Raw genomic sequence first — 20,475 nt, 5'->3', positions numbered from 1 at the left:
TCAGTGCTCTGGGAGTCGCAAAGTGTCTTGGGAGTCGTAGTTGCCAAGTGTCGGCTGGCGTCGAGGGGCGTGGTTTCACGTCCGACACAAACTCGCGGGAAACGAGGCGTGTGGGGAAGAGGCGCGGAGCAGCCTGGGAAGTGTAGTTCGGTTCGCGCAGCAATGGCGTCGTGGTGGGAGTTGAGGTTCTGGGAAGCTGCAGAGGCCTGAAAAGAGGTAGGTTCATGCATCGCGACTGTAATCTGGAGCGAACCGAGGGTCTCTGCTCTCCTTCGGAAGGCCTTCTGCCATTTCGAAGCCGAGAGCTGTGTTGCCATTGAAATCTCTCTCTAGACTAGTGCAGCCTTGGAGCTGAGAAAGAGAACTGTGTTCCACGACGGAAGTCCTCCTGGGGGCCCCTCTTAACTGGGTGGCTTCGTAGTGAATTTGGGCTTCAAGAAGACATTAAACTCACAGAGCCTTCTAAGGCTAAAGTAATGGCGTGGTGGAGGAGCTGCGGCCTAGTTTGTTGTAGGTTTACTTGTCTACAGCCTACTTGTATGTGTTCTTTGAAATAAAGCGTCCAGGGAGGCGCCAGATAAAGTGCATACCAGCAGCTCTCGCTCCACTGATTGCAAAGCCGTCAGAGATAAGGTTTTTATTCTTATATGCAAGTTGTGGGGACTGCCAAAATATTCATGTTTGCTGAGCTGAACAGACTCGCGCCCGGTCTTAAGCCCCTTCCCCGACAACTGCAATTAGAGGATCACTTCCTCTGGTGAGAAAAGAAAGGAATCCAGCATTCTGCGGGAATCTTAGAGTAGTAGAATTTGTAATGTGAAGAGCCGCGCTTTTAACCTATACTCAGCATTGTCCTCTAGTGGTGAGGCTTTCCGTTTGCACACTGTAGAAAACTTAAGTGTTTGTTCCTTTTCCTTCGGCTTCTCTACTTAGGGATCTGGTGGAAGGTAGTATCTGATTTAGAGTAAAGCAGTTTGAAATGCCATGGGCCATTGTTTTGTGTTAATTATATATCACTTCCGTTTGTGGTAAGCCTGCTGAGAGATGTGTAAATGTTTCGTATACAGCATAGTCTTTTGTTTAATGATGGATGCGTGCAGTAGTAATTTATATGAAGACACACTATAGCCGGATTTTCAATTAGATCATTATCTGTTAATTCTTTTTTGTTGTTGTTGTTGTTGTTTGTTTTTTTGAGACAGGGTTCTCTGTGTAGCCTTGGCTGTTCTAGGCTCGCTTTGTAGACCTTGAATTCACAGCGATCCACCTGCCTCTGCCTCCCGAGTGCTGGGTTTAAAGGCATACGCCACCACCGCCTGGCATCAGTTAACTCTTTATCCTAGTGGTCTGTGTGTAACTTTTGTAGAAGGCTGATCCTGTATTTTTTTAAATTTTGTTTTGTTTTTAGTTTTTCAAAACAGGGTGGGTTTTGTTTTGCTTTGTTTGGTGTGTGTGTGTGTGTGTGTGTGTGTGTGTCTGTGTCTGTGTCTGTGTGTCTGTGTAGCTATGGCTATCCTGGGACTCACTCTGTAGACCAGGCTTGCCTCAAACTCACAGAGACCTATCTGGCTCTGCTTCCAGAGTGCTAGAATTAATGGTGGGTGCCACGACCAACTGGCTTCTGATATTGCTAACTAAACTGTTTATTTCAACTTTATGAAATGGGAATAATTTCTCAAGCTTCACAAGTCTTCTGTATTAAAATAATATGAAGAACGGGAATGTGGGATGGTTCAGTGAGTAAAGGAGCCTGTGCGAAGTGTGACAGCCCACGTGATAGAAAGAAAGAACTCTCAAAGGTTGTTCTCTGACCTCTGCTCATAGGCTGTGTGCTCTCACCAAACCCAATAAGTAACCAAATACCATAAAACATCTTAAAAGGCAACATTATTATTAATTAATGAATTACTTTTGTTTTTCCAAGATAGGGTTTCTCTGTGCAGCCTTGGCTGTCTTAGACTCACTTTGTAGATCAGGCTGGCCTCAAACTCACAAAGATCCACCTGCCTCTACCTCTCTAGTGCTGGGATTACAGGCGTACACCACCGTACTCAGCTTTATAAAGGAAAAAAAAAAAGAGTCTAGAACTCAAGAAAAGGTTTCACTTTCTCTATTTGGATGACTCAGTTTACTCCAAAACCTACTGTCTGTTTATTTTGGATACTGTGGATAATATAAAGATGATACCTTCAACAGGTAGTAAGCTCAGCTTAGGTTTTTTTTTTTTTTTCTTTTTATTGGTTCTTTGTGAATTTCACATCATGCATCCTGATCATCTCTCTGTCCCTTTGTATCTGCCCTCTGCCCTTGCAACCTTTCCCCAAAAGAAAGCAAATAAGACAGAATAAAAAAAATATATTGTGGAAACTATAGTGTGTCACACAGTACATCCTTTTGCTTACACATCTGTACTTGTAGCCAGCAAGGGACAGGGTCAGTTCCCCTGTTCCCATGTCCTCAGGCAGGCTCACCGTCAGGGCCAGCTCTGCTATGCTGCCCAGGTGAGGTACAAGGCCTGCTCTCTGGCGTGCTGCCAGCTTAGGGTTTTGTTCTAAAAACAAACATGGGCTTTGTTAACACAAGCATTCATTCTTTGTATGAAATTTTGAACTTCTGTGGCCTTACTGGTCTCTGTCTGCCTACCCTTCAGATTCACTATGACATCTTTTCCCACAGGGGGCTGAGATCCCTAGGCACTCCCATGCAGCGCAGTCTGGGCTACACGCTGATGCAGTGCTGTTGAAGGACCCTCCACACAGGTCTGCTTTTTACACTAGGTTGGCATAGTCTGTTGTCTGTTTCCCCCACAGATTACAACGTTGACTTTAAACTCCTAGAGCTCAGCACAGGAGGCATCTGATTAATGACTGACACACCCTTTTCGGACCTGCTTAGATCCTGTGGATAATCCCGTCAACTGGTAAGTTTAGTTTTCATGAGATTTGAAGCCAGCTGGTTTCAACATCCAGAAATGGTCACAGTCTCAAGTGGAGCTTTGGCATGTTCACTTTCCCCACTACAGAATCAGAAGATGGGATAGTTATGCATTCCTCCTTTTCCATATGTGTGTGTGTGTGTGTGTGTGTGTGTGTGTGTGTGTGTGCGCGCGCGCACACATATGTATATACCTTGACGCTAGAGGATGTTTGCTGGCTGTGCTGTTCTGTCGAGTTCTGCCTTACTCCTTGAGACAGGATATCTCACTGAGTCGGAAGCCAAGCTGATAGCCAGCAAACTCCCAAACTCAGAAATCTTCCATTCCTCCATGGCTCAGGCTTACAAGCCCCCATAACACCATGCCTGGCTTTTTTGGGCTTCTTTTTGGATTTTGAGACAGGGTTTCTCTGTGTAGCCTTGGCTGTCCTGAAACTCGCACTATAGACCAGGCTGTCTTGAAGTCACAGAGAGTTCTCTGCCTCCCAAGTGCTGGGATTAAAGGGGTGCACCATCACTGCCTGGGCTATAGCTGGCTTCTTATGTGAGTGTTAGGGATTTGAAGTCAGGGCCACAGGCCTGGGCAGGAAGTGCTCTTGCTCAGTCATCTCACCAACTCCTAACTTTTTCCTTGTGTTTCTTTTCTGTTTTTGTTTTTTTTGAAACAGGGTATCTCTGTCTTTCTCTGACTGGCCTCCAACTTCTGGGCTCAAGTTACCCCAAGAGATTGGGACTGTAGTCAGATGCCACCGTGCTCAGCTAATTTCCCTTAGCTAGTGCATATCTTTGGAGGTTATTGGCACACAAGGTTAAGGTGATTGTTGGGTGTCTTGCTTAGGAGCCCACACCTGAAAGGGTCTTAGGTCCTGAGTCTGGGGGCCCAAACAAAACAAAAACCAAAAAGAAAAACTCTGCTGCCTAGAGTCTCTGCTGGCAGCTTGCTGGGTTTTGTTTTGAAAGACTTTATTTTATTTTTAATTTTGTGTATGTAGGTACATGAGTGCAGGTGTCCAAGGAGGCGTAGGCATCTGCTCCCCTGACACTGGAGTTACAGGCAATGATAAGCTAGAAACTGAACTTGAGTCCTCTGCAGGAGCAGTGTCTGCTCTTAGCTGCAGAGCCATCTCTTTAGCTCTAGCAATAAACAGATGCCTAAATATTTTGAAGCCTGTGCATGAAATCTAAATGAGTTAATGTCCCATTGATTTTGTTGTTCGTGTTCACAGATTCATCTGTTTGTAGCTGGGACTTGGCACCTGAAGCTTTTCCTCTCTTGCCATTTGTAACAGCCCACAGCTCACTGGGTCTGGTCCTAGTGTTGCTTTCAATATGCTGCGACGAAAACCAACGCGCCTGGAGCTCAAGCTCGATGACATTGAAGAGTTTGAGAGCATTCGGAAGGACTTGGAGGTAAGAGCTCACTGTGTGGGGCTGGAGAGGTGGCTCAGAGTTAAGAGCACTGGCTGTTCTTCCACAGGTCCTGAGTTCAATTCCCAGCAACCACATGGTGGCTCATGACCATCTGTAATGAGATCTGGTGCCCTCTTCTGGTGGGCAGGCACACATGCAGGCAGAACATTGTACACATAAATAAGTAAATAAAATCTTAAAAAAAGAAAAAAAAAAGAATTCACTTTGGCTTCTTAGGGGACATTTCAGACAATAATCACTTTCTGAGCCACAGACTCTACCAGCAGCTTATTTGAAATCTCTTTGGATGCTTCACAGGCACCTCAAAACAAAGATGAATTTCCTGTGCCTGTCCTAGCAAAGAACTTGGTAGCCTGAAATAACAGAAAATGATCCTTTTACAGTTTTGGGTTTTTTTTTTTTTTGTTTTTTAGACAAGGTTTCTCTGTAGCCTTGGACTTGTAGAGCAGGCTGGCCTCGAACTCACAGCCATCTGCCTGCCTGAGTGCTGGGATGACAGGCATGCGCCACCATGCCCAGCTTACAGTTCTTTTTTCTTTTTTTCTTTTTTAAAATAGTACTATTTTATTTATTTATTTTTCATATATTTTGATCATGTTTCTCCATCCTCAATTCCAGATCCTCCCTACCTCCTTACCCACTCAACTTTATGTTCTTTTTCTCTCTCTCTCAAAATCAAAACAAAACAAATTCCCAAAACAAGAAACAGAAAGTCCACAAAAGTACCATTGAGTTAATTTTGTGTTGACCAACTTACTCCTGAGCATGGAGTCTACTCAGGAGTGTGGTTGATACATCAGTGATGTGGGAGATATTGGATAAAACTGATTTTCCCTTTGACAGTGCTGTCGGTTGTAGATAGCTGCTTGGTTAGGGGTGAGACCATGTGTCTCCTTTTCCCTCAGTGCTGGGACCCTGTCTGACTTGAACCTGTGTAGGTCTTGTGTGTGCTGCCGCAGTCTGTCTCTGTGAGTTCATGTGTGTCCTGTTGTGTCTGGATGATGCTGTTTCCTTGCAGTCCTCCCCTCATTCTGGTCCTTACAACCTTCTGGCTCCTCCTCCACATCCCTGAGACTTGATGGGAGGGGTTTGAGGAAGACATCCATTGAGGACCGAGTGCTCTAGTCTCCCACTCTCTACACATTGTCCTGGTGGTCTCTGTGTTAATTCCCATCTAGTGCAAGAAGAAACGTCTCTGATGGGGCTGAGCAAGACACTGATCTATGGGAACGGCAACACATTGTCATCTTATTGCAGTATCCCTTTAGCAGACTTGGCTCTGGGTTCTCCTCGGCCTGTGACCTATGTAGTCTCAGGTTTGTGCTTGCCAGGCCAACATTCTACCAACTAAGCAACATCCCAGCCTGTTAGCATCTGTTTTATCTTAGAGTTACCATTATTCTCTCCCCTCTGTAGTGAGAAGTTTGGTTTCTTTAAAAATACAGAAATATTATAAGAATATGTTTTTGTTTTAATCCCAGGTATGGGATATTGGGCTGCTCCAGCTTGTCCACAGCCCCTGCCTGTGATTTGCCTTGTGCTCTAGCAGGGGCATGGTTTTGCCAGTTGTCGATAGTTCTAGCGATTATGTGATATTTGGAATTCTGGGGATTTTTCAGAGGATATATAAATGCTAGGGCCCTGGGAGTTGCTGGGCTGCTGCTTGTTGGTTGGTTGCTGTTGGTCACAGTTTGTTTAGTAGCACGTGCAAAGAGAAAACAAGAAGAAATTAGATGTCCTGATGGTGAAGAGCAAACTGGCCCCAAGGGTGGAAGAAAAAAGAGCCCACAAAGTGGCCCAAGAGCAGCTGTGCCCTTCAGTGCTAGAGACCAATGAACACCTTGTGCGTATTAGACAGATACTCTGACTGAACATTCACCTGCTCCTTGCAGTCATTTGGTTGTTTATTGTAAAGTCTTTTATATTAGGAGCTTTGGTTTCAGAAATCATCCCCATCTTCTTCACCATAGAATCTAGCCTGCAGTGGAGAGCTATTTCTTTGTTGTTGTTTTGTTGTTGTTGTTGTTGTTTTGTTTGAGACAGGATCCTACTGTCTAGAACCATTATATAGACCAGGCTGGCCTCTGCTTCCTGAGTGATACAATATCACACCTGGCAGCTGTACATATTCCTAAATCTGGCTTTGCCATATATTAGATATCCATTAATAAGAATAACATTTTTGGAGGCAGAGGTAGGTAGATCTCTGTGAGTTCAAGGCCAGCCTGATCTACAGAGCTAGTTCTAGGACAGCCAGGAACTGTTACATAAACTGTGTTGAAAGAAGGAAAGAAACAAAGAAAGAAAAGAGTTCTTCCACACCTTCAGGATGAAGTCCAGATTCCAAGCCTTCAGGATGAAGTCCAGATTCCAAGCCTTCAGGATGAAGTCCAGATTCCTAAGCATGATACATGAGGTCCTTTGTGAGTGGGTCCTTGCTCATCTTTCCACTTTATCTGTCAAGTCTCTTCAATCTCAGCACTATGTATGCTGTTCTCTTTGCCTGATGGGCTCTATCCCTTCATCAGGCTCCCCTCCCCATCTTGACTTGGCCCCTTCCAGCCCCTAGCTGGGTTAAGTCACTTACCACCCTATGCTGACTTCCTATAGGTGCTCCCTGAAGGCTGGATTGGTCTGTTAAGCTCTGGGCTCTTCCCAGAGGGCTCTCTACAAGCCTGTGTGTGTTTGCTGCTCCAGGAGGTACTTTTATGGCAGGGGCTTTACATCTTACATGCCGGCACCAGAGTGTGATTGGCTTTGCAGTGTTCATATGAAGAGATGAAGACTGGTAATGTAGGTCTCTCTCTCTCTCTCTCTCTCTCTCTCTCTCTCTCTCTCTTTCTCTTTCTTCAGCTCAACAGCTTTAGTGTTCCCAAAGTATCACCAGATGTTTTGTTTTGTGTGTGTGTGCATGAGAGGGGGGCAGGTAGAGAGGCAGAGACACCACAACATACAGGAATTAATTTCTCTCCTTTCACCATGTTCATTATTCCTGGCATTGAATTCAAACTCTAAGGCTTGGCGGCAAGTGCCTTTATTCACTAAGTAGTTTTTCCAGTCCACAATTTTTTGTTTTTTTAAGAACTTGTATGGGAGTGGGGGCTGGAGAGATGGCTCAGCGGTTAAGAGCACTGACTGCTCTCCAAGAGGTCCTGAGTTCAATTCCCAGCAACCACATGGTGGTTCACAACCATCTATAATGTGATTGGATGCCCTCTCCTGGCCTGCAGGTGTACATGCAGATAGAGCATTCGTATACATGAAGTAAATAAATCTTGGGGGGAAAAAAAGAGTATTAAAAAAGAAACCCTCGTATTTGTAGTATATTACTAAGGGTGAGGCTTTGCTTCTTTATTTTTTGAGGTAGGGTCTCACTGTAGGCCGGTGTGGTCTGGAACACACTGTGATCTTCTGCTTCAGATTCTTGGGTGCTGGATTCTAGGCGTGCATCATCAGGCCCGGAAGGATGAATTTCAAGTATGGTTTAAACTTTAGTTGTAATTAGTCATAAAATGCTGGCATATTGGACTTTGACTCTGCAGAGTCAGCTCATTGTTGAGTTGGCCTTTCCACCAAAGGTAGTAGGTTTGGTGTCCTTGTAAGCAGCTTAGGCAGGAGGGAGAATCTTGCAATGAATTACAGTGAAAAGAAAAAGTGGCTCTTTCTCTGGCCCTCCCTCCCTCCCTGTCTTAAATATGTAGCTCCGGCTTTCCAATTTCTGCCCCAGCCTCTCAAGTACTAATATTATAATTGTGCACTCCTATGTCTGGTTCTGGTCTTTCTTTAAAACAAAACCAACCAAATAAAACCTTTATGAACGTTTTGACTGCATGTAAGTGTCTGTGCCATATGTATGCGGTATCCATGGGAGGCCAGAAGAGGGCGTCAGAACCCCTGGAACCGGAGTTACAGAAGGTTGTGAGCAGCCATGTGGATGCTGGGAACTGAATGTGGGGCCTTCACAAGAGCAGCCAGTGCTCTTTCTTAACTGTTGAGTCATCTTCCCATTTCCACTTCTTGGATTTCATTTTTACTAAAGTTTGTTTCCGCCTCCATAACTGTAGATCCTGGAACAGGTGGTAGTTGTTCATGGCATGAAGCTTTTTTTCCCCTGACAGTCTCTCTGTGTAGCCTTAGCTGTCCTGGACTCTTTGTAGACCAGGCTGGCCTTGAACTTGCAGAGATCCACCTGCCTCCTTGAGTGCTAGAATTACAGGCGTGCCACCACTCTTAGCATGAAACTTTTAAAATGGTTTTATTCCAGGTGAGTATTTTCAGAGATTCCCTTGCTTCTTAGAAGTTTTCATAAAGATTTTTAGGGTGCACTTCTTAATGTCACTTCTTTGTAGTGTTGACTAACTAGAGAGTAACAGGAAGTTCAGTACATACATGCACATAATTTTATTTATTGTTGTGTATGTGGTAATGGGTAAGTGAGGGTGTTTATGTTCCATGATGCATGTGTGGAGGTCAGAGGACAATGTTCTGGAGTTGGTTCTCTCCTTCTGCCTTGTTCAGCAGGGTCTCTTCCTGTTTCTGTTGTGGACTGCAGGCTAGCTTGCCCACAGCTTCTAGGCCATCTTCCTAGATTGCTGTTAGCAGGTGCTGGCATTACAGCTCTCTACCACCATGTCTGGTTTTGTTTTGTTTGTTTTTTAAAACTCATGGGATCTGGGGATTGAACTCTGATTGTCATGCTTGGGCGGCCACCTTACTGGCCAAGTTCCCTATTACATTTGTTATTTAAAGGTAACCATGGGAAATGTCATATTTGAGTGCATTTTAGATACTGGATTTTGGCTTAGGGATGCTTGAGCTTTGTAACCAATGCATAATGTTCCAAAATTGGGAAAAAATTGAGCCCCAAATACTTCAGGCCCCAAGCACGTCAGAGAAAGGATCCTAGGCCCAGCCTTATTGCATTGACTAAAATACACTGATGCTGGGATTTGGGGGGTGGGGGCGTCACACTTCATCAGTAGGTGGTATGGAATTACTAACATTATTTCAGTGATCAGAGCAGCTAAGCTGTGCTCCCAGTAAAGAACTACAGATAAAGCATCTACTGTTTTTAGAAAGTTATTGTCATCTAATACCATCTTTATAGTCAGGCAGTGGTGGCTGTGGGAATTCTGGGGCCACTTGTAACTTAGAACCAAACCTCTTTTGTGAAAGAAGGAAGCCTAATTCCTCCTCTGTATTCCACATGCAGCTTGGACTGGAAAGGTTGAGTCCAGTCTCCAAATGGCCATAAAATCAGTCTGGTCTCTTCATTGTAGCCACCACAGGAGGAATAAGGGTTGTGAATCAGAGAAAGCAAGCCATGATGGGTGGAACCTCATTGGCCTGAACTTTGAAGGTACAGATGAGAGCGTATAGGAGAAGTGCAGTACACTCACAAATAGTCTGGTCTCTAGAAAGCCCCAAAGAAAATGTTCATGGATCATGGTCTTGTTCCGATATCAGCATTTGCTTACTCATGCAAAGCTGATAGGCATGGAGTGGAACCACAGAGCCCTTTGTGGAGAGGATCCTGTATGCCTTGTGCACTTCAACAGTGGGGAAGATTTTTGTTGGTGATAGTAAAAAATATTCAGATGCATATACTTTAAGAGACTGTTTTGAACTGTACAGCAGGGTTGAAAGTAGTTGTGAAACAGTGGAAGAGAAAGGATTTGTAAATTGTACCAGTTATTCTACATTCGATTCAGAAAAAAAATTATTCATTGGCATCATTTTGACATGGAAAAGGTCCTTTTTGAATAGATGCACCCCACTGGATAACAAGGAGGCCATGGAGGTGGATCTGGTGACTTCTCTAGGTTGTGAAGGAAACTTTGCAAGTGCTGGAAGTAACTTTGGTCATGGTGGCAACTTTGGTAGAAGGCTGTAGTGTCAGAGGCGGCGGCAGCAGAGGTTGTTACAGAGCAGGCTGTGGTGGCTGCATGGATTTACAAACAGGATCAGGATGGGTACCCTAAGGTAGATATGGTAGTGGTTGAATATATGGTGGCTACAATGGAGGGCATTTGCAAATGGTGTGGTTACAGTGGTGGTGAGAACTATCATGGCTTTGGAGGTCAGTCAAATTATAGAGCCACTAGCTAAGCGGTTTTAGTGAAGGGAACTCAGGCAGGTGTGGTGGAGAGGCAGCCTGAGTCTGTTGTTCTTGAGGTAAGGTTTCACCATGTAGCCCAGGTAGGCCTTGAACTTTTACTAGGCCAGTAGCCAACTTCTGTTTTGTGTGGGGTTTTCAGACAAGGTTTCTCTGTGTAGCTCTGGCTGTCTTGGAACTTACTCTGTAGACCAGGCTGGCCTCCAACACAGAGGTCTGCCTGCCTCTGCCTCCCTGGCATCACAGTCGGCAAGTAGCAGAGTTCTAAACACAGCAAAGAAGGGGCTTCCATTCTTAGGGAAGAGAGTTGTCAGGAGAGCTATAGGTTACTTAGGGACAGTCCAGCCAAATCCCTTAAAGAAACTCTAGGAAATCAGTCACAGAGGGAGTGACACCCATAACCGGAAGGTTTCTCTAGCACAAGCAGGAAACCGTTCTTGCTTACGAGGTCCTCAGCCACTAGTTGCAACAAGTGTGGCAACTGTTGAAGCAATGTAGTGTTACCTGGATTGTCATCTAGGCCCTCTACTGCTGTAGATTTCTTTCTTTTCTTTTTCCTTTTTTTTTCTTTTTCTTTTTTTTGAGGCAGGGTTTCTCTGTGTAGCCCTGGGTATCCTGGAACTTAATCTGTAGACTAGGCTGGCCTCTAACTCACAGAGACCCATCTGCCTCTGCCTCCCAACTGCTGGGATTAAAGGCGTGGGCCACTACCTCCTGGCTATAGATTTTCTTTTCACTGCATTTGATTTATTACTTGGTGAGTTGTACTAGTAGTATCAAGAATAAAAGGAAAAATTTAAAAATCAAAAGAAATCCAAAAACCAAATGGGCTGGGATAGTTTGGTGGTAGGTTGTTTGCCTACCACTCATGAGACCTTGGATTCAGTTCCTAAAATCACCAATAGATAATTTACAAATTTTAAAATCCAAAAGACCTACTGACAAGTTAGCAAAATCTCTCATGTTACCATAGTTACGCAGAGCCAGTCATTCAGGCTGTAGGTTTTTGGTGACTACTAGTCATTTCCCCGTTCTCATTAGTAATACTTTGCTGAAACACCTTTTGTTGCCCTGTGTCCGCTATCTCCAATCGCAGGTTGCTGCCGGGCCTTCATACTGTACTCTAAATTCCTCACCCCTTTTGTGCGTCTCCTTGGCTTTGTGGGCTTCCCCCATTGTAACCCTTCTATGCTATAATCACAAGTCGGCATGCCCGTCCGCCTTCTAGACTGTGACATCCTGGAACGTAGGGTTACATCTAAGGTTGCACGTTTGTATCCTTCTTGTAACTATCCTAAACTTGAGATATCAGCTTACTTTTTATTAGCTCCTAACCCTGTCCCTTTCCCAGTACCTAGTATACCTGGTATACTAAACATTCGCTAGTTGAAAGAATGTTGTGCTAAATATTTTTTTTTAAAAATATTTTCAGACCCGTAAGAAACAGAAGGAAGATGTGGAGGCTGTGGGAACCAGTGATGGAGAAGGAGCCGCGGGGCTCAATAGTGACCCCAAGAGCCGGGAACAAATGATCAATGATCGAATTGGTTATAAACCCCAGCTCAAGCCCAACAATCGCACATCTCAGTTTGGAAACTTTGAATTTTAGAGATGGATTCTCTCGCATGCCAGACCACTGGGATGGAATACAATGATGGTAGAAAAACATCCAGATTTAGAGAATTACGTGTGTACACCTAGCAGAGTATTTTCTGTCTCCTGAAGGGAGAAATAACTTCTTCGTGAAATGATTGCTGTTCAACCTTTCTGATAAGCTGGAAGCCAAATTCTGGCTTGTTCCTGGAAAATTGGGCTGTGGGAAGCATACCTGATTTTTGTTTTTAAAAACCAATATATTTTTGGAAAAATGTGAGACATCTTTAAGGCAGTAGCCCTGCTAACCCCCAGCGTTGACAGATAACAGCTACCAGAGTGACATCATTCTCCTTGTCTTTACCAGAAACCCCAGACCTAGAACATTTGCGTTGATCCCTTGGACTTTCACTTACCTCGCTCATTCAGTATTTGGCGGCTGCTGACCATGCTTCGAGCAACAGAGATCCCAAATGGCAGTGCTGTCAGTTGTAATCCACCTCTTGGGAGGCTAAGGTGGAGTCTCATGAGTTGGGAGGCTAGAGGGGAAACCCTCTCTCAAAATGTCAAAAAACCAAGCCAAACCAAGACGAAGACCCCTGCCCTCGTGGAGACTGTCAAGAGTCAAATCCACTTACAGGAAGGCGTCAGCAGCGAGGGAGATGGGAGCAGCTGAGCAGGAGGCATTCATTCTCTTCCTCGCTTGGGACTGTCTAAGAACTCTGTGCAGCAGGAACCCAGCCGAGAGCCACTCTGGATACTTTTGCACATGCCCCATTTTTAACATAAAATCCAGGGACAGATCCACCAGCTGTGGAAGCCAGGACATCTGGAATCAAGTTTCAGAGACTCCTTAGCTGGGTTCTACCCGGGTTTTTGGATAGTTCGTGAGTGCTGTGTACGGGAAGGTGGAGATGGGGGGGGGGATGCGTAGCTTCCTCTTCCTGCTCCAAGCTTTTCTACAAAACCTTTATTCCAGTTTTATTAATGACTCCTAAGTCCTGTTATCTTACTGTGTTAGAAAACAATAAAACCCCCAAAACACAGGCTGTAGATAGGAGACTCGTGTTACTGCCGCCTGGAGAGCCTTACAGAAGGGCAAAGGCGAGGAAAGCCGCCTGCTTCCGTGCTCCACGCAGCTCCCCAGCAGGACTTCCTACAGCTGTGCTCATGTCTTGCCTTTTGTACTAATAGCTGACATGCAGGGGGCTGTGTAAGGCTGTGCTGAGTGATTCCTGCAGACTCCCCGTAATTCCCGAGGGCACACCATCCTGAGTTTGTAGAAGTGAGCAAGAGCTCAGCCATGAAGTGGTAGGAGATTTGAACGCAGTCTGCTTAACCAAGCCCATGTTTCTAAATGGTCTTAACTACGTTGCTTTCAGTGTTCTTGGCTGAGTCTTTAAGAAAGCAGTGCGTGGGGGAGAGAAAATTTTCTATTTTTAGGTTTCCAAGAATTTCCATGCTGTCTTATTAACAGAATGAGATGATTATTCATCAGCAGACCAGGACTTACTGGAATTGCTGATTATTTTTTTGGGTACATCTGTGTTATTTATGTCAATTCTGTGTCCCTCAGGATCTGTTCATTTCTGGATTACCAACAGCCAGGAGGTTAATCAGGTGCTTGTAAAGACATTGGCCTTACTCAGAAGAGTGAGTGACCTTTCATTTTCTTGAAGCCTTCAGGGATAATATAATCAGCAGAGAGTAAAAATGTAATATGGCTCGGATGCCTGTCTGGTGTCGGGTGCCTTATCTGTATTGCTCTTAAATAAGTCTAGTATTCCTTTATGTGTATGTACGTGTGTGCACATGCTAGGCATGCCAGGGATTGAACCCAGAGCTTAGAAAGGCACACTAGGTAAGCACCCAACCACTGGGCTATACCCATAGCCATTTGCTTTGGCAACAGTGCCTCTCACTGTATTAGAATCCCAGGCCAGACATTGCTCACTATGCAGCCCTTGTTATCTCCATCTTCATAGCTGGTTCTGAGCTCTCTGCCACTACAGGGAGAGACAGACATGTTGTGGAGCATCTATAAGCACAAACCCAGGTGCTGGGATTCCATTTTGTTTCCTCAGAGTTATAGACCAGGTTGCTAGACTCCAGGACAACAGAGGGCTTCTGGTGGGGCACAGGTGCCACCTGCGTGTGCCCCTCATCACTTCTCCTATATCCCGAGTGGCACATTTCCTTCTCCCTGCCACAGAGAATCAGAGATAGACTGACTGGTGCTGGGGCCTGAACTCTCAGACCCTGTCATGCTGCTGCCTGTATTTTTATGGTATTAATAACTCTTAATAAACTTCTTTCCCAGAAGTAAAATCTGCCTTTGTTCCCTTGAGCCCCCAAACTGAAGACCTGTCATTAGGTAGTCCAGGTCTTTTCTCATGATCCTCCTGTCTCAACCTGCCAAATACTGGAATGACAGGCACGTGTCACAACACTTAACTATCATCAACTGCCTTTTTATAAACAAGAAACCGAAGGCTTAGGTGAAGGAGAGAAACCTGTTCTTTAGGATCCCAAGTGTGGGATCGGAACGGTCTCTTGAGAGAACAGGTGATGTTAATTCTCTAGAAGAGCAGCCACCTCGTGCAGGAGCCTAATTGCTGCCAGCTGAAAAGATCCCGTGAACAGACTCTGGGAGGAGATACATAAATGAGCCCAGAACTGGCGGTGGCGCGGATTGGAGACTTGGGATAGATTTGGCTGTTCTTCACTGCCCTTCAAGACGCTCTTAGAGAAAACCGCTTGAGGGAAGGCTTCAGAGCTCCGGCTCCTGCTGAGGATCTGGGGTCTAGTTACCCCAAGTTCCAGTGGAAGAAATCCTACGGCTCCAACCGGAGAATCATTCCTCGGAACTGATATCCTTAAGGTTTTGTTATTGTGTCCATTAATCCTCATTTCCTACTGTTTTGGTTAATCAGGTTATAATTGACGTAGGCTCAGTCACTAAGTTGTTAATAAAATATTTTGGTTTAAAAAATTGAGTCTACACTTAGGTCTGGTTAGAATAGCTGTTCCTAAGTCAGGTTTGAGTCCACTGTCCCCAAAGGCCATGTTTCTTACAGCATACTGAAAGATTGCAGGAGTGGTGAATGCTGATGCCCTATGGGGACAGTAGCAAGACTAATTCCAGCAACAGTTTGCCACTACTACAGCCATAGGCAAAGTCTAGCAGTGAACTTCTGGAAGCCCAGTGCTTCTGCCTAGTGGCATGAATACAGGGATTGTGAATTATCAATGGAAGGAGGCAAAAGTTAGCTTTTGAACTCAAGAATCTTTCCTATACTGAAAACTTGCAGCTTCATGAAGACCCTATGTCCTGTGCACAAGGTCATGATGATCTAGCAGGCACTAGCTGAGCTTTTTAAGGGGTGAGATGGGAACAAGGCCATGCCATCTAAGGGACTGACATCCTAGAACTGATGCTAATGGCCAATCTCCAGAGACTGCAAAGAGACCAGCTTATTTGGGCACTACTTTGTGTAGAGAGACATGCATAGAATCACAAAATCAAGGTATTTATTTTTCTCTTTCACACAACAGTGAGAACATTCCCATTGCAGCAACCCTGCTCTCCGGGAGCTTACAGTCTCTGAAACAGTCAACATGAATGTAGACCCAGTGATTAAGGCATTACATCAAATGCAGACTTGTCATTTAGGTGCATCTTCTGAAGTGGCTGGAAAGGGTAGGCTCAAGATTAAATGACATGATGTAATCCCTGCTGCACTTTCCTGATTCTAATATGGAACCCAAGCCCATGGCCTGAAAGGGAGTTTGAGACAGACAAGCCTACCATAGGAGTAGTAAAGAAACTTTTTGATTGATGTGAGGAGGTTCCATATGTGGGCAATGGGGCGTTGAGTGTTCCTCCATCCTGGACTGGAGTGAGTACCTGGGATCTGTAGCTCTAGGGAAGACAATCCTTTACCCAGCTGTATAGTGGAGCAATTGCTTCTTGAAGCAAAGTTAAGACCTCTACCTGGTTTGTAAATACCAACTTCTAATTAGATAATTATAACAACAGCAGTGCCTTATGCATCAGGAAGCTGAGAGGGATTTTAAATACTAAGCTACCTGGAATAAAAGGCAGAAAGGGAAAAGTAAGGAGGAGCTAAAGAAATTCAGATGTAGTCTTCCCACAGAAGGAGACATTTAGATAAACGTAAAGGCTGGCATTAAAGTTCAGGAGGGTGGGATTTAAGCTGACCTCTGGTCTGCACTAACCACATTCTCTAGCAAGCTAGGTCAGGGATATCCAGCCTAGGTTTTGCAGTAGACTATGTCTGACCTGAAGCTACGCTGAAGAACCATGTCAAAGTGAGGTTTCTCTTGGTTTCAGATTCATAGCACCGTGTCCTAACTGGCCTTGGTTCTCACCTCAACGATAAGGTCCCATTTCTGATAGTTTATGCTTTATTTTTAGCGCCTTGGTTCTTCTCGCCTTAACGATTAAGGTCTTGTTTCAGATAGTTTATGCTTTACTTTTAGGGTTAAACACAGGGCCTGGCATATGTTAGGTAAGTGATCTACATCTGAGCTGCATCTTGGCCCCTGGAAGGTGTTTTATAGCAGCTCACCTGGAGATAGCTAGAGAGCACCAGGGTCACCATTAAATGGTTTCTGTATTCCCCTGGGTTTTATTATTCCTTGGCTTCTCAGACCACAGCAGGCTATTTGCACCTTAATGTTGGGCTCTGTCAGTACCTGTCATTTCACTGTGCAGTGCTAAAAACCAGCACAGCAGGATGAAGTAAGAGAAAAGCAAAGCTCTAAAGTTGATTTCTTAGATTTTTAGCCTCCATCCAGTAAGCTTAAAACCCCTCTTGGTTCAATGCCACCAAAGTACACATTCTTTGTTCTCCAATATTTAAGTGGCACTCACAGAGAAAGTACAAATGTCAAAGCAGCAATTCTAGGCCAACAAGATAGCAGTTTGTTTCTTCTGCTTTGAGGCACAACTGGATCTAGCACCAAAGAGGGCAGAGCTTAACAGACCAGCATAGGAAGAATCACTTTAAAGAGGTAGTTGGGGAACAAGCCTGCATATAGAAAGACTAAAGATTGACAGAACACCCAGTGGGATTCTTCATTGGGAAAAGGGGGTTTGGTCTCTATGTAAATCCCCATAAACAATAAAGGTTGTCAAGCAGAGGATGGAGACCTACATAGCACACACTGAGACCAATCTGGCTATTAACAGACCATCCCCAAGTCTTTCCAGAATGCTGGGTTTTTGTCTTTATAGCCTTTTGATTGGCTGACTCAAACTGCAGATCAAAGGTCTCTTGGCTTTCAAATGACTTCCAAAAAACCTCAAATCTTTAAACGTCGGGACTAGACACTTCATATATATTGATAAGTGTACTTTGGCTGTAGCCCTACACAAGCTTGTGTGTGGGTACACATAAACGCATTTGGAGCTGAATAGATGTTTGTGGAATGATTAAGTATCGGCCAGCAGCATTTAGATGTGACGTGTGCCCAAGACATACCACCTGTCAACCAGCAAGTCAGCTGCTCATGCCTTAGCCAGGCAGCCCCACCCTCTGTCCCTTCTCCATGCAACTTTGCTAGTTTAATGCAGAGACTCTCGGGGTAATCTCTGAATTGTCAGTAGAAATATCACCTAGGAACTTAGAAATGCCAGGCTTGGCGGCTCTGGGGTGAGGCCCGCCTCGTAGTGTCTTAGCAGGTCCTCTAGGCGATTCTGAAGCACTCGAAAGTATGAAGTCATTGGTTTCAAGAAACACAAACAATAATAGGAATAAAAACACAAACTCTTGTTCAGTTGGGATAAACTAAGGTCAAATTAAAATACCAATGGTTTTATTTAACAATCTCTATTTCTATTGTCTTAAGATAATTGCCCTGTTTTTGTTTTGATTGGCAACTTCTTTCTAGTGAAAGTGTTAAGTGGGAACACAAGTTGGTGAGTGAGCAAGAATACCTGCTCCACGAACTCTAGGCCTGTCTGCATTAGCCCCTGACCACTCGCTACACACTACAAGAATCACCCTGGAACACATCACACCTAGAGAAAGGCACAACGTGTTTCCCACTCACTGAGTTAAGACTGGAGCTTATTTTCTAGTGTGAAATTTACATCCCGGTTGGGTGAGAAGTCCCTAATTGCCATCAATCTTGTTTGAAGTTAAAATCCCTTTCCATCCCTGAACCAGAACCCCACCCACCAAATACACATATTATCCTTTTAAAACAAAAATGCGCAACCCTCCCTCCCAAACAGAAAAGTAAAAAGAAGCAGACAACCAAGTCATTAACTAGGAAGCTACCTGGATTAGACAAGGCTCAGGGTGATGAGGGAGAAGACATCTCACAGGCAGCTTCTCAAGAGAAAAGTCAATTTCATCTTACTAGAAAAAACCACTACTCAGAGACTGTCAACTAGGCCTCTACTCAGCAGGTGTGTATTTATCAAGAGACAGGACAGAGAAGGGATGACTGGAGATGGGATCCTATCTTCCGGTCCCAAACGCTTCCTACAGCAATTGATAAGGCCACATGTGGAGTCTGACGTTAATGGCAATGCTCTGTGATGTCCACTACCACTGCCTTCTTCCAGCTGAAGAGAAAGTATCCTGTCCCCGCCCCTGCTGCTACCGCAATGCACAGGTAGCCATTGTAGGTCATGAAGATGAGCATGAGGAAGTAGCTGATGACCACCTGGATGATGTGCAGCACTGTCTGCAGGAGGTGGGGGAAGCTCAGCATCTGCTGTCTGGGGAGTAAACAGAGACAGGGAAGTCAGACCTGGGAGTCTGCAGCTCAGGAGAACAGCTGTAGCTGTTAGCACTGCCTCAAGTGGACTGCATCACAGCTATCCTGGAAACTCAGGAGTGTATGTGTGTATCACACATCAAAATAAAACTGCTGATTTTTCTTGTGGCAGGGTCTCATGAGCCCAAGCGGGTCTCAAACTACTGTGCAGCCAAGGATGGCCTTGAATTCTGATCCTTCAGCCTTCTCCAAGTGCTGGGATCATAGGCATACATCATGTCTAGCTAGATTTAACTTAAAAAAATTATTGTTATTATTTTTTAAGTAATTTATTCAGATTACATCCCAATTATTATCCCATCACTTGTATCTTCCCTCTTTTGCCCTATTCCCCTCTCCTAGGCCTGTGTCAGAAGAGGACCTCCTCCCCTACCGTATAATCATAGCCTATCAGGTCTCATCTGGGTAGCCTGCTTCCCCTTCTGGATGCCACCAGGCCTCCCAACCAAGGAGAAGTGGTCAAATAGGGGGCACCAGAGTTTATGTCCGAGTCAGTCCTCACTTTCCCCACAACCGCGGAGAATGCCCTGTCCACTGGCTAGATCTGATCAGGGATTCTAGGTTTCCTGCATGCACTGACCTTGTTGACCTTGTTTGGTATAGCAGTTTGTTAGATTTAACTCCCTCCCCTACCCCAAGACAGGGTTTCTCTGTGTAGCCTTGGCTGTCCTAGACTCAACTTTGTAGATAAGGCTGTCCTCGAACTCACAGCAATCTGCCTACCTCTGCCTCCCAAGTGCTTGGATTAAAGGCGCGCACCACATGCCCGGCTTGTTCCATTTTCTTTTTTTTCTTTTTTTCTTTTTTTTTTTTAAAGCACCATCTTGATTGTACTTTATTTTTTTTTTTTAATTTTTTTCCCTCCTTTATTAATTTATTCTTGTTACATCTCAATGGTTATCCCATCCCTTGTATCCTCCCATTCTTCCCTCCCTCCCAATTTCCCCTTATTCCCCTCCCCTATGACTGTTCCTGAGGGGGATTACCTCCCCCTCTATATGCTCATAGGGTATTGTTCCATTTTCTTACCCAACAGTTTTGTGTGTCTCCATAAGGATGGTTCCATTTGGTCCTGGGACAGGCATGGAATTGTAGCGGATGCTGACTTGAGATTTTCGTAGCAGACCCTCTCGGGCTATCTTGAGTCCTTCATAGAACATTGCTAGTAAAAACACTGCCACGAAAGCTCCAGCCATCTCTGAGAAAAAGGACAGGAAAGGATAGAGGAGAGGAGAGGAGGGAAGAGGAAGAGATAATGGTACAATCAAAACTGTTGGTGAGCATGCTGTTGGGCACAGAGGCGCAGGCCTGTGATCCCAGTGCTCAGGAAGCTGAGGCAGAAAACTATGAATACACAGTCAGCCTGAGATCATGGCAAGAAACTGTCTCAAAACAAACAAAACAGAGGATTGGTCTCAGTCTGTGAACACACCAAATGGTTGCCCTTTCACCCACTCAACAGAGCAGAGATGTTAATAACAACAACAACGATCATGGCTTCTGCTCATAAGCATATTTACTTTCTGATTACACCCAAACATGTTATATAGAATACTGAAAGAAGGAATAGTCACGTGTTTTGTTGTATA

At 44.7% G+C, this 20,475-nt stretch overlaps 2 protein-coding genes across 3 annotated transcripts in view; one reads left to right on the top strand and one right to left on the bottom strand.

Moving 5' to 3' along the window:
* The first annotated feature begins 71 nt into the window (after positions 1-71).
* CDC26 (cell division cycle 26) lies at positions 72-14,401 on the top strand. 2 transcript variants are annotated; one of them, XM_084752828.1, is made up of 4 exons: positions 72-216; positions 2,811-2,920; positions 4,224-4,344; positions 11,913-14,401. In XM_084752828.1, the coding sequence occupies exons 3-4, from the start codon at positions 4,264-4,266 to the stop codon at positions 12,087-12,089; spliced, it is 258 nt and encodes an 85-aa protein (XP_084608954.1). In that variant the 5' UTR covers positions 72-216; positions 2,811-2,920; positions 4,224-4,263; the 3' UTR covers positions 12,090-14,401. The 2 variants fall into 2 exon arrangements, with proteins under 2 accessions (XP_084608954.1, XP_084608953.1); XM_084752827.1 differs by having other exon boundaries at positions 73-216; positions 4,161-4,344.
* A 1,181-nt stretch (positions 14,402-15,582) lies between these two features.
* The window catches only part of SLC31A1 (solute carrier family 31 member 1), a 34,430-nt gene continuing 29,537 nt past the window's right edge, over positions 15,583-20,475 (bottom strand). The window contains exons 4-5 of the mRNA XM_084752052.1: positions 19,916-20,084; positions 15,583-18,827 (exon numbers count right to left, since the gene is read on the bottom strand). Coding sequence (XP_084608178.1) covers positions 18,626-18,827; positions 19,916-20,084 — 371 coding nt within the window. The 3' untranslated portion in view covers positions 15,583-18,625. The remainder of the gene's footprint in view (positions 18,828-19,915; positions 20,085-20,475) is intronic.

This window comes from Acomys minous, assembly GCF_964271855.1.
Source record: "Acomys minous genome assembly, chromosome: 1".
NCBI classification, from domain to species: Eukaryota; Metazoa; Chordata; class Mammalia; order Rodentia; family Muridae; genus Acomys; species Acomys minous.
Note: the sequence above shows the minus strand (reverse complement) of the source record. Positions and strands in the feature narration are given on the sequence as shown.

Excerpts from the sequence above, each read along its gene's own strand:
- CDC26 (XM_084752828.1), top strand. The coding sequence starts at position 4,264 with ATGCTGCGACGAAAACCAACGCGCCTGGAGCTCAAGCTCGATGACATT. Across the intron at positions 4,345-11,912 it reads GCATTCGGAAGGACTTGGAG|ACCCGTAAGAAACAGAAGGA; the intron begins GTAAGAGCTCAC and ends AAATATTTTCAG.